The sequence below is a fragment of the Eublepharis macularius genome, chromosome 8 (genome assembly GCF_028583425.1).
Source record: "Eublepharis macularius isolate TG4126 chromosome 8, MPM_Emac_v1.0, whole genome shotgun sequence".
In the NCBI taxonomy this organism is placed as follows: Eukaryota; Metazoa; Chordata; class Lepidosauria; order Squamata; family Eublepharidae; genus Eublepharis; species Eublepharis macularius.
Window position 1 is genome coordinate 103,842,976 of NC_072797.1, and position 12,950 is coordinate 103,855,925.

Sequence of the window (12,950 nt, forward strand, 5' to 3'; positions counted from 1 at the left end):
GTTTCTGCAAGGTCTCAGAAGAAATAGAATAGTTTCCAACAGCTGAAGCACTTTAAAAGCTTAGTCATACAGGGAATATTCACGATATTCTTAGCCTGAAGTTTAGGAGAGAGCAGCTTAGTTAACTTGCCATATTTCTGTTTTGAATGAACTCTACAATAGCCTCCTGAGAATCTCCAGTCTATTCTTCTTTAAAAATGCTATTCTTGTCCTTTGTTCCAGCCCACTCATATTGTGCTTTGAGACTTGACAGGCAGCGCTCTTGTTGCATAGAGAGAATGTGAGATTAGATATTGCCACATCTTGCACTTGCCTTGCTTATTAAGCAGCCATTTCTGTGACGCTGCCTGGAATTTATCAAAAGGATTCTAATAGGCCGTTCTCTTAGAAATATTACCTCATGTTTTTTAACCTCGAGGGAATCGTTTTCTGTCTTCTACAGAGAATTCTAAACGTACTCCAATGTCTCCTAACAGGTGATGAATGCAGTATTGGTTCAGCAACAGACTTGACAGAAACAAGCTCTATAGTAGATGGAGACTGGACTGTGGTGGATGAAAACTTCTCCGCTCTAAGTTTAACACAGTCGGAGCTGGAGCATATCTCCTTGGAGCTGGCCAGTAAAGGGCCACACAAATCACAGGTTCAGCTGCGGTAAGTTGGCTTCAGGTATTTGGGATGTTACCTCTGGACTGTTCTTAGTAGATGGAGACAGAGCAGCTGTTGTGCAGTGCAAGGGCTTTCTGTTCTCTCAGAGTTCCTTCCTTGTTTTCTGTAGGTATTTGCTTCATATTTTCATGGAAGCAGGATGCCTGGACTGGTGTGTTGTTATAGGCCTTATTCTTAGAGAATCCTCAATAATCAACCAAGTGTTTAGCCTGTTGCAGTCTTCAGAGGTTGATGGAGAATTGTTGAAGAATGTCAAGACAGGGTTGCATGCAGTAGACAGATGGGCTTCTACAGACTGGTAAGTGCCTAGTTTCATGCATTATCTTTTTATTGTATGCCAGCTAAACCTTCAAACAGTTTAGCATAGAGTAACTACATTTGGATTGGGAACGCCTTATTAAAAACAAACATTCCGTTTTGGTGGTGTTCTTCACTTCTCTGCTTTTCCCTGGTACAAGATGCCTTCACCTGATACAGGAGAATTTCTTCCACCAGCCCTTCCAGTCCTATTTCTCTGATGCTAAACTTTCTCATGCAAGGATTATTAGAATATAGAAGAGTGCCTAGAACAAAAAAAAAAGGTCTTATGAGGCTTGATGCATTTTGGATCTCCTGTATATCAATTCAGAAGAGCCTCAGCAATTGAGGTTCTTGCCTCGATGTGTTATTTATTGGTAGCAGAATAACAAATGTTGTATGCGTTCCGTGCCTTTCTGACATAGTGTCATTAAAGAAAGGGCAGGGAAGCACAGTTCTCTTACAGTAATAAGGGAGGTCACAAACCATATATATGGGTGGTGTCTGCTAAAGGGCTTTCATTGTGCAGGCAAAGGGCCCATCCTTGTTATACAGCTCTTGTTTAGTTCTGAACACGAGCTTTGAGGTTTGCTTAATGCACTTGACATCGAGCAATGCATTTTAATGACCATAAAAATGACAGAGATTTTAAGATAATCAACTAAAATGGCTGCTTCTTTGCTTGCTGTCTTTTAGTCCTGGGTATAAGCCATTTTTAACTGTCATCAAGCCACAACTCCAGAAGCTGACTGAGATAGCAGAGGAACAAGTGCAACCCGAAGCCTTCCAGCCGGTGAACCTATCAAGAGTGGCAGAGCAAGCCAGCCCAAGGGTAGAAGAAAACAGGAGTTTGGCTAGCCACGGCACCAGCCCTCAAAGTGATACTGGCAGCAGCACCACAAGCCGGCATGAGGATGACATGGCTGGACTGGAGGAAGAAGATCTGCTCCAGGAAGGCAGTTATGACTGTACTGTCTCCTAACAGAGCTGCTGGGTAATATTGTTAACAAGACCACAGCCGCAGAGTGAAGGCATTCACAAATATTGCTTTGGAAGAATATAATCCAAGCCTTCAAACAACACTTAGGTGTTTTTGATTTTATGCTGAATTTTTTTACATGCATTTGACTAGAAATCCTGTGAATGCAAGTAACATTTTCCAATAGTCTTGCTTATGTCATTTCTAAAAATGGCTACCTGGAAAGCAAGAATCTTGTAATTTTCATGTCAAGATTTGGTTTTATTTTGAAGATCTTGTTGTTAAGACTTTGTTCCCTAAAGATCTCCTCCTTATGTTTTGAGTACTCGACTGGGCAGGACATCAGTTTTGCATAATTGCCCCCGATTATTGTTGGCTCCTTTCAGGATACAAGAGAATGCAATCTAATCATGGGAGACAGTTCTAAATTGATCACTTCTGCTGGAAAATAAGGCAGCACTTAAGTATATTTAATAACTTTCTGCTGCCCTGGTTTTTTTAACCCCAAAGTTCAGAAATTAAGCTTGTTAGAATGAAAACTGCACGTTATGCAGGTTTGCACATTCTGACTAGCTTGATTGCCTAAAGGAAATGATGGCCTGATTTATCTGGGCTGTTCTGTTTCATAGATTATGTTGTTTGGTATCTCTAAATTTTGATATCGCTGTATATTTTGTGAATACTCTTGTATATTCTCAAGGTTGGTATTGGTGCTTTGGTGCTTGTTCCACAGCAGTGGGTGACCCATCCTATCCTGCACATTTATACCTTTAACTCCAAGAAAGCCAAGAGCAAAGTTGTCCTTCCACTGAGAGGCAACAGATTTTCATTGACACTTCATAACCAGCAGCATCAGTTGCTAGAGCTTTCTTTTTATTACTGGCCTCCATAAAGGTATTCTCTGAAGGTCCTTATTTATTTTACTTGTAAATTATCTTTTCTAGTATAGTTTTTATGTAAATAGGGCCACCTTACTATGTATTACTGCAGTTAAGGCTTGGTAATAAAAATGTACAGTGTATATACTTAAACCACCACTTTGCAAATATTTTATAATGCATATAACTGTAACTAATTACCAAATGTTTATTTTAACCTTCATACAATGTTATGTAAATCTGGCTGCAGCAGAGGGTCACAGTTGCTCTGAGGTACTTATTTTTTTCTACCTACTGTCCCAATATGTATAACATTAAATACCTGTAACAGTATTAAAATTTAGACATTAGTTGGTTTATACTGTGCAATTGGAACAAAGAGAATGCAACACTTCTACTTTTTATATTAAAAACTAACACTTATTTTTATAAACGTGGTTGTAATGGAAACTGACATGGACCAAATCATTAACCAACCAGAACTAGGAGCATTGTTGTTTAACGGAGCCTCGGTAAAGCTACTGGAACCATTGCCCCCTTATGAATTCTCATCCAGGCAAGTGCTGAGAACATTTTAAAGGGGTGGGTAAAATTAGTAGTTATGACTTTGTGTATTCTTCCAGAGGACAAGATTAAATTGTCTTAATGGATAAGTGTAACTAAGTTTTATTGCAGTTGCATAATCTTACAATTGGTAAGGAGATTAGTACTGGTACTTGTGCAATAATTTAAAATAAAATGGCAAAGGTGGAAGGTATTAGAAATTTATTTTGTTTATTTGAAATGCTGCTTGTAATTTTGAAGGCTTCAGGAAGAAAGATTAAAGCAAACTGTTCAATGTGAATTAACACCCAGTAACATTTTGCAGTGGTGCTCATTACGTGCTGATCCCAGACCTGGTCCCAGAATGTTGGTCAGGGCAACTCAAGGATTTAACTTCAGATAAGGCTCAAATTGACAACTCATGGATTGCAACCTAAGTGGTCCACTGACCAGGGATATTCTCATAGAAATAGATGCTTAAGGAAAAAAGGAGGGAGAGTAGACTGAAACAAGTTTCAGCATTAGGCCATAACTGTCCCCCATGCTGAAATTTCTTACCATGTTTATCTATGGCAACCTCTCTTCTACATTTAAAAACAGCTGCCAGATTGTGTTTCAGACCTCTTAAATGGACATTCCAGGTTTCCCCCCAGGTCTTGCCACCTACTAATTTAGTGTCAATCCCTACATTTGTTGTGAATGCTACAAAGAGAATGGGCTGCACCTGGAGCACCTTGTGGATGGGCAGGCATAGCGCCGAGTATTAAAATGACTAAATACAGAACGTAAATATATCTCAATATACAACAAAATGCATGTATTTATTACAGGATGATATAAAAACTATTACAGGCCCAAATATAGCCTCCATACAGATTAAAATCTTATAAAAAAACTCAAACCAGAATGTTATGCGACCCTGATCAAATGTGTTTCAGCCATTTCGCCTTCAGTGGTCAAGCATAGTTATTATACAGTAACTCCAGACAATACAATAATAAATAAATATAATCAATATAGAACCAAGTTGGAATATGTATTCCAATTAGTTTGGTGTAGTGGTTAAGAGCAGTGGGACTCTAATCTGGAGAACCAGGTTTGATTCCCCATTCCTCTGCTTGAAGCCGGATGGGTGATCCTGGGTCAGTCACAGCTTCTCAGAGCTCTCTCAGCCCCACTCACCTCACAAGTTAAGTTGTCCTGAAGGGCGGTATGTAAATCAAATGATGTTATATCAGTAACTCAAGGCAGAGGGCAGAGTTACTGCTTTAAAGGCCTCATTTGAAATTACCTTCTGCCCTAATCAGGTACATGTTTCTGGGGTGGTAATTCAATTGTGTACCTTCCTATTTTGGTCCAAGAAGACTCAATAATAACAACATTCGATTTATATACCACCCTTCAAGATGACTTAACACCCACTCAGAGCAGTTTACAAAGTATGTTATTATTGATGGCTGTTGTGGGTTTTCCGGGCTGTATTGCCGTGGTCTTGGCATTGTAGTTCCTGACGTTTCGCCAGCAGCTGTGGCTGGCATCTTCAGAGTTGTAGCACCAAAAGACACTGAGAGATCTCTGTCTTTTGGTGCTACAACTCTGAAGATGCCAGCCACAGCTGCTGGCGAAACGTCAGGAACTACAATGCCAAGACCACGGCAATACAGCCCGGAAAACCCACAACAGCCATCGTTCTCCGGCCGTGAAAGCCTTCGACAATATGTTATTATTATCTTCACAACAACAAACACCCTGTGAGGGGTGGGTGGGGCGGAGAGAGCTCTGAGAAGCTGTGACTGACCCAAGGTCACCCAGCTGGCTACAAGTGGAGGAGTGGGGAATCAAACCCGGCTCTCCAGATTAGAGTCCTGCGCTCTTAACTACTACACCAAACTGTGACCAAACGATGATAAGTGCAGTCTGGAGTCACATAGTAGTGTAGTGATTCTGCCATGAATTCTCCGCAAGTGCCTTATTGATAATCATTTTAGATGGCTGTATCATGCAGTTTCAGCCAAAGGCTTTGGTCTCTAAACATGGTCAGATGTAACTTCTGGCTTCAACTCCAGAATGTGGATCATATTTCAAGGCTATTTGGAGACAGTGTGCTAAGAGGGTTTGATGGAAACTACAGACAAGGGAAAAAAATAGCTATGTCTCATGTCTTGGTTAAACAGTGATTGAAAATGGAGCGAAAAGACAACAACTAATTCCACTTTATTGAGTATCAGTTTAGTTTTATTGAGTATCAATTTAGTTAACTTTACATTCCATTTCATTTGCTGTTAATGTATTTATTTTCATATCTGTTCTTTTGTAACCCATGGCATAATTCTCAAGAATACCAGTCTCTCACACAGATGCACGCCCACCTCCATTTCAAATTACAGATAAGGACTCAAAGCTCAAATGCTTTCCCATAAAAAAAAAAGTCTTGCTGATAGAAAACCATCACAATCTATAAGCTAGAACCCTTCTTCCACAAGCAGGAAATATTTTTGTATAGGGAGCATACCACCTACAGTCTAAAGGGGTACAGTCCAGACCAAGGTATACTAACTGTGCATGAAAACCAGTGCAATAATTGGTAGATTCACCACCAGGTATATGATCAAGTATACAACCAGTTCGATCTGACTTGTAATAAGCTTAACATTTTTATTCTCTCCAACTCATTCTGTCAAAAAGCTTTCAGTGCAAGGTCAAAACAGAGGAAGACAAGTTAGAATAATTCCTGTGCTGAACAATTATTTTTTAAAATAAGGCAGCACTTAATTAAACAAAACCCCAGCACCCTACACATCCCATTATTTCAATTTGATATGTAATAAAAAAAGACATCCTGAGTTAGACAAAGATTTTCTTCCAAGGGAGAAGTTAGTAATTTCTTGCATACTTTGACACATTTAAGTATTTTTTCTTTGCTGCATGCAACATAGATTTAGAGGCACAACAGAAGTCAATTTAAGGAAAGGCTTTGGGGACTCGTATTGTACAGATTTAGAATTCATCCAGGCTGCGTTTGTTAAAGAACACAAGCTGTACAAATTAGTGGCACTGACACACATTGCCAAGAGCTTCTCTACAGTAAAATGCCAACCTGCATAAGGCAATTAGGACAAATGAACACCATAATTACTTCTAAATGGGAAAAATTCTCAACAGAAGAAAATACTAGATTGGTTGTTACTAAGGCAAAGAGGTCACACATATCTTCGTCTGGGTTGCTTTTCATCAGCTTTGCTAGCAAGTTTTGGGTTCAATGGGCAAAATACTGCTACTCAAGGCCAAGCTCTGCTTACACTGAACATGTCAGTGCAGTCAAAAATAGTCATGAAACTAGGTCTTCCCTTCATAAGAGAGAGCGCAACTCATCTTGTGCCATGACATGATAGCATTCTGCATTCTGTTGCCATTGACAGGGCAAAACAAAATGTTATGATCTCTCAATGCTCAATAAGTTATGCTAGCTGGACAAAAAGAAACCAAATGCACAACTGCTATTTTTGCCAGTACCTGTGCCTTTAGTATAAATGTATAGTTTTGTCCTAACCTCAAGTAGTGAATTGTAATTATTTCTGTATCTGAATACATTGGAAAATGTTGCATAACTTGATGCTGATGAAATTCAGTATTACTGGCATTTTTTAAGATTATAAACCAAATCACGAAAACTTATCCCAATGACAGAACTGAAGAATAATATAACACCTTCCCAACTGACAGCAATTAAGCTAAAGTAGCAGGGTTTAACATAATAAGAACTTAATCGCCTCTATTTAGAAGCTAGTACATTGGATTGCAACTTAGAGCAATTTTCACGTTACCCTCTGCCTTGAGTTGCTAGCCAGGTGTTAAATCAAGGCAGAGTGTCTAGGTCTGAGCCGTATGGGGAGGAGCACTGGGTGCAAGAGGGAGAACAATCTGTCAGTGAAACTACTATTTGGGGATGGTTTGCCAACATGATTAAAATAATCCTGAACACCAGTACATACACATGGAGCCTTCCATAGTTTGGACCCTGTGCAATTTGACACCTTGCTGCCACAGACAAAGGTCTAAGATCGAGTGGCCACCATAACCTTAAGGCCTACAACCATGCCCTTACTGGGGTGTGAAGCATCGCACTGGGAGCAAGAGCCAGTATTGGTTTTGTCTCTTCTGTGACAAAAGGACTGTAGAGCCCAAATTACTTGGACACTGAGGACTTGCACTGCAAAAAGAATGACACATTTTCCTTAGATGGGCAAATTGAATACAAAATGGCTGGAGTTTTTGTGCTTGAATTACTTTCTATACCCAAACATCCACCAAAAATCCAAGGAGAAAGAAGTAATTAAGCCTATCCAGAACTATAGGTTCAGAAGCACCTGTTCCAATCTGTAATCATATGCAGAAAGCAGAGTTTATTATTATAAATGGTGTGTGTGTTTTATATATGAAACAGCAAAATGGTTTTGTTTTCAGCCCCCTTTCTGTTCTAGAAATGTACTTTCTTGCCAACATACTTTCCTTTTGCAGACATTTTCCCCCTGTGCACAGAAATATTTGGGCTTTGGAAAGTGACTCAATTGCCAGATCCTCAGACTACTTTCAAAATCTTTGTGTTCCACTTGCTCATTCTAGTCTTCCAAAAAAAAAAAAAAGAAAGCGTATTTTCTACTTTTAGACATAAAATCAAAGTTTTACTGCAATTGGATTTCCTATGAGGTTTTCTTAATCCAATTATGAAAAACTCATAAGAAATTTTTAAAAATAATAAAGGTTCATATTTGACAATTCAGCAACTACAAAACAACACACACACACACACACACACACAGAAGGCCAGATTGGTAGCTTAGCACTTAACACAAAAGGTAGTGCTCATGTGTTTGCATCTGATATGTAAATATGCCTTTCACACTCCTTGGTCCCCATTGAACCGAAGGTAGGTTATCCAACTTGTACTGAAAATATACTGCATCAGCACAAGAGTTCAAAAAGGTGAAAGACAAGTGTTAAAAAGAAAACAGAACAGTAAGACCAACACAGACAAAATTTGGGTTCAAAAGAGACTGATCATCAAATTCTCTGGCTTTACAATGTAAAGAACTTTGATTACAGAGTACATTTTAAGAGGGCATCATTACTTCAGAACTGTGATCACTTAATGCTTGCTTATTCTCCATAAGGTGCAGTCATAAAAGTCTCTGCATCAAAGCTTTATTTCAGATTCTTAGAATGGGTCAACAAGTGCAGGGAAATCTGCACTTAAGTCACTTAAAGCCCATGAAGTATTTCACTCACTGTACTCAGAACATCATAAAAGCCCCTTTTGTGACAAGACAGCCAGGAAGACCGCTGTAAAGCTACATCCCAAAGGCAACATTCGTGTTCAGTTAGTCACAGGTATGCTGGCCATTCCAGTGGGAGAAACAGATGGTTTATATTGCATAAAAACACAGAGGCTCTTCTTTTCCCCAAGGAAGAAACGGAGTAACATCATCATCTTTTAGGTATTCACACTGCCACAGAAATACGCTTGTAGCTAAAGTATTTTTCAGTATTGTCAAAAATACTGTCTCCTCTGCCTTGCCCAAACTCCCTATGAATCAAAGCTGTATCCAATAGTGTACAGTCACCAACCGACCTGTGTGTTACCTCTAAATTAAAAGACAAATTCGTCATAAGTGGAGACCCAACTAGAAGGAAACGTCCAATTGGGAAATCGTTCTAATAAAGCATTTAACTGGACTGACTTCTGATCATTCCCAAAGACATAATGAGTAGCTACAGCAAGGGTGACCATTCCTTTGACTGGCTCATCTGAAACCTGGAAAACAGACAAGAAAACAGACAAGACAGAGTCAGAGTAACCAAATTTTCAATTATATCAAGCCAATTCATAGTTTCTATTCACCATTCTTTCTGAAAAGCACTTTTACATCATTATGCAATAATGATATCAGTTTTGGCAAACAATGCAAAAGTGGACATGAATGGCAATAACAGGACGGGCAGGTTGTGTAGTGGCAAGTGCACTGAAATCTGAGCAAAAAGATAAATCCAGACCTCAGGTTACAGGGTGAGAAGGTTTATGGAACACTTGTGTGTCAAAAGCGTGGCTTTAATTGGTTTATTTATGGCATTTACAGGCTGCCTTTCTTGCAAAATAGGCCTCAAGGTAATTAAGGTACAATGCAGAATGCACTAGACCGTGTACTGTCAAAACATCTTGCTATTTAAACCTGCTAAAGACTGCTCTGGAGAAAAGGAATGGAACATACAAGTGCAATCCTTGATTAGTCTCTAGCGTAATGCCAACGACAGATTCAAGGGAAATGCTGAAAGGATACCACTAGCAAACTGTGAAGCCAGTCCTTCCTTCTCAAAGCAGAAGGAAGACAGAAGGCCCCTTGCTACAGTTCTAATTTGAGGAAATATCATCAAAGGGAGCAAAAAAGTAAGAATAATTTAGTGGAGTAGGCAATAGAGCTCTATGAAATAAAATACAGTTTTTATGGTACAGCAGGATTCCCAACCCCCTCACCTTCATCTCGATCCAGAAGTGCCATGGCAAGGCCTGAAGCCCATGTGAATAATACACAAAGTAATCTCCACCAGTATTGGCAAGAGGAGTTCCATCTCCAAGGGACCACTTGGACAATGTCACTCCTTGATGTGATCGAAGATACATTGACATACGACTTGGACCTAAAGCAAAAGGCAGACAAAGATTCCTGAATGAATGCAGAATAAAAGGAGCCATTTTCCAGTGCTGAATAGCAAAGATGAATTTCCTTTCACTGAAGTTCTCTCACAAGTCCTCACTTAAGCCCTCCTCCCCACTCAGCCAAAGTAACTAAGTGTATGTCCACACTGCAAACTGGTTCATTTACTCCAAGGACTTCAAAGCATGCCAGATAGATGACAAAATTCTTGATCAGAGAATTCCTAGCAGTTGCATTTTAAAAATCCCAAGTTTTCCTTGTTGAAGGCATCAAACTAGCAATAGCATTTGGAGTGCAAAATGGTTCTGAAACATCACTGAAAATTCTTATTCTCACTTGCAGCAGAATGCTTTAATGAGAATGGCAAGCACTGAAGAACCAGATATTTTCAGCTTGCAGCTACCACGTTACCACATCTCTAAAAGGTACTCTGGCAATTCCATAAGAGAGTTTTTCCTCCGTGGTCATTTTGCCACGGTGATTGTTGTTCAAGTTGCACTTGCAGCAGAGATTCCACACAGCGCAGGGTATTGCATTTTTTCACCCTCGTTAGCCAGTGTCCTTTTCACACCAGATGCAGATTGCATCATTTGCCCCCACTTCCCCCCCCCTCACTGTTGCATGCATAGCTGTGCTCCAGAATAGTGCAATAATACACTTAAAAAACAAACATGCATTTGCATAGCACTGCTTGAGAATAAAGCAATACTGGAATCCTTTGGTAATGCTAATTGCTTGAAGGTACTGATATCCCATTGCCGTCCTCTAACTGAAAAGATTAGTAACCCTCAAATACAGCTAGGAGGAAGGAGAGAGAGAGCACGTCAGGAATTTTTCAAATGCTAATTGAGAGAGCAGAGAAAAACACTTGCCATTCCCATTGTTGTAATGGCTTGATTCAATTAGTTTACAAGATCTGAGCAAGGTTAATTACAGGATGCCATTAATTCATAGGGTGGCCAACAGGGGAAGAGAACTGTGATTCTCTAAAGCTTATGCTACAGTAAAGTTGGTTAGTCTTAAAGGTGCTACTGGACTCTTTTCTATTTTGCTACTACAGACTAACACAGCTAACTCCCATGGATCTATGGCTCAGATTGCAGTTGTCAAACCCCACGACCCAAGTCAGGTGTTTTGCCTCAAAAATGGTTATAATAATGATAATAATTTTCGATTTATATACTACCCTTCAGGACAACTTAATGCCCACTCAGAGCGGTTTACAAAGTATGCCATTATTATCCCCACAACAAACATCCTGTGAGGTGTGTGGGGCTGAGAGAGCTCCAGAGAACTGTGACTAGCCCAAGGTCACCCAGCTGGCTTCAAGTGGAGGAGTGGGGAATCAAACCCGGCTCTCCAGATTAGAGTCCTGCGCTCTTAACCACTACACCAAACTGGCTCTCTGTTGCATTTTTGTAGACTCTTCATGGGGTCTGGATGAAATAGAGAGGTCCAATTGACAATTACACTTGCTGTCTTCGAACCTCTTGGGGTGGGGGAATAAACTCCATGACCCTGAATTCTTCTTGTTCCTGTGGCAGTTTGATATACTATGTCTGCAGGTAACGATGTCCCAGGTGTCCAATCCTCCACTCTTCAGGGTTACCATGCCTTTACAGTACCAGCTTTCAAAACTTGTGTCAAGGGATGAGGGAGTGGGCGGTCTGGGAGAATTTGTATCTGTCAATCTTAATGTTGATGTACAGACCTTGGACAGTGGGTTTCCAGACTATATTCAGCTTCTATTGATCCAAGGCCAACACATTGGTTCTCTCCTTTACATGCCACCTAAACTCTCAGAACCCCAAAGGACTGGAAACTTTTGGGATCTTTTATCAATAACCCTTGATATCACAAGACACGGTTATAAATAAGCCAGGCCTAAGGTTAGCTAGTACACTATACGTGATAGAAAGGAACATTTATCAGTCATCTCTTCTCCTTAGGGTTAGCTTATAAGGAGCTCGTTAGGCAGAAGCTTAACTATGCTAAACTGCAATGGCAGGAACGAGCTCTGGCAGCCCAAGAAAAAGGAGTCCCTTAATGGTTGCGATTCCTTCATCTATGTATAACAAAGGTGCTTATGTGTTTTAAGTAATTTTTGTATGTTTTTAACATCATAGTTTTATTGTTTGGTGTTTGTTATACTTATGTGTTTTACTTAAGTTTTATTTGCTTGATTGTGATGGCCTTTGGCCATATGCAATAAATATTCTACGTCCATTAGCAGGGCCACTGAGAGATGGGGAAAAGGAAACCCGGAAACATCATTCATTCACAGAATGTTTTTCATTTATTTTTTGGTGCAGTTCTGCCTGCAGCCACTAGGAGTCACAGAGCCAAGAAGAAAACAGATTCTTGGTAGTCAGTGTTTTGCCACCTTTTTTTGCAGCAATTTTTTAAAAAAGAAAGCTCTCCATGTCTGCAAGGATAAAGCAAACATGGACCCAGGGCTTTTTTTCAGCGGGAACATGGTGGAACGGAGTTCCGGAACCTCTTGAAAATACGCAGCAATAGTCTGTGAAAATAATATTATTTCAAAGAATCCTGTGTGTTTCTTCCTCATTTCCCTCTTGAGAGTTCCACCACCTCTTTTCCCAGGAAAAAAACCCTGCACGGACCCATCAATTACCTGGTACACCCTAAATCCTCTCCCCGCCCCTTCTACCAGCATTGTCTTTCCCATTACCCCTACCCTGGATGGGGTGTTAAAACATTTAATTGTGGAACAGAAAACTTTTTTTATATTATGTTCAGAATGGGTATGTTTGTGTGTATTTCCCAAGAATCTATCAAATTAGCAAAAGGGTGATTCCCCCTGCCCCAAACATAACACTTTGCATGCAGCATTGTTATCTGTTTAATCAGGGC

At 39.9% G+C, this 12,950-nt stretch overlaps 2 protein-coding genes across 2 annotated transcripts in view; one reads left to right on the plus strand and one right to left on the minus strand.

Annotated features, from left to right (window-relative positions):
- RIC1 (RIC1 homolog, RAB6A GEF complex partner 1) overlaps positions 1–3,606 on the plus strand; it is an 83,965-nt gene extending 80,359 nt beyond the window's left edge. The window contains exons 24-26 of the mRNA XM_054986899.1: positions 477–654; positions 779–967; positions 1,663–3,606. Coding sequence (XP_054842874.1) covers positions 477–654; positions 779–967; positions 1,663–1,948 — 653 coding nt within the window. The 3' untranslated portion in view covers positions 1,949–3,606. The remainder of the gene's footprint in view (positions 1–476; positions 655–778; positions 968–1,662) is intronic.
- A 1,973-nt stretch (positions 3,607–5,579) lies between these two features.
- ERMP1 (endoplasmic reticulum metallopeptidase 1) overlaps positions 5,580–12,950 on the minus strand; it is a 41,552-nt gene continuing 34,181 nt past the window's right edge. Inside the window, exons 14-15 of the mRNA XM_054986530.1 lie at positions 9,896–10,059; positions 5,580–9,178 (exon numbers count right to left, since the gene is read on the minus strand). Of these exons, the coding sequence (XP_054842505.1) occupies positions 9,014–9,178; positions 9,896–10,059 (329 nt within the window). The 3' untranslated portion in view covers positions 5,580–9,013. The remainder of the gene's footprint in view (positions 9,179–9,895; positions 10,060–12,950) is intronic.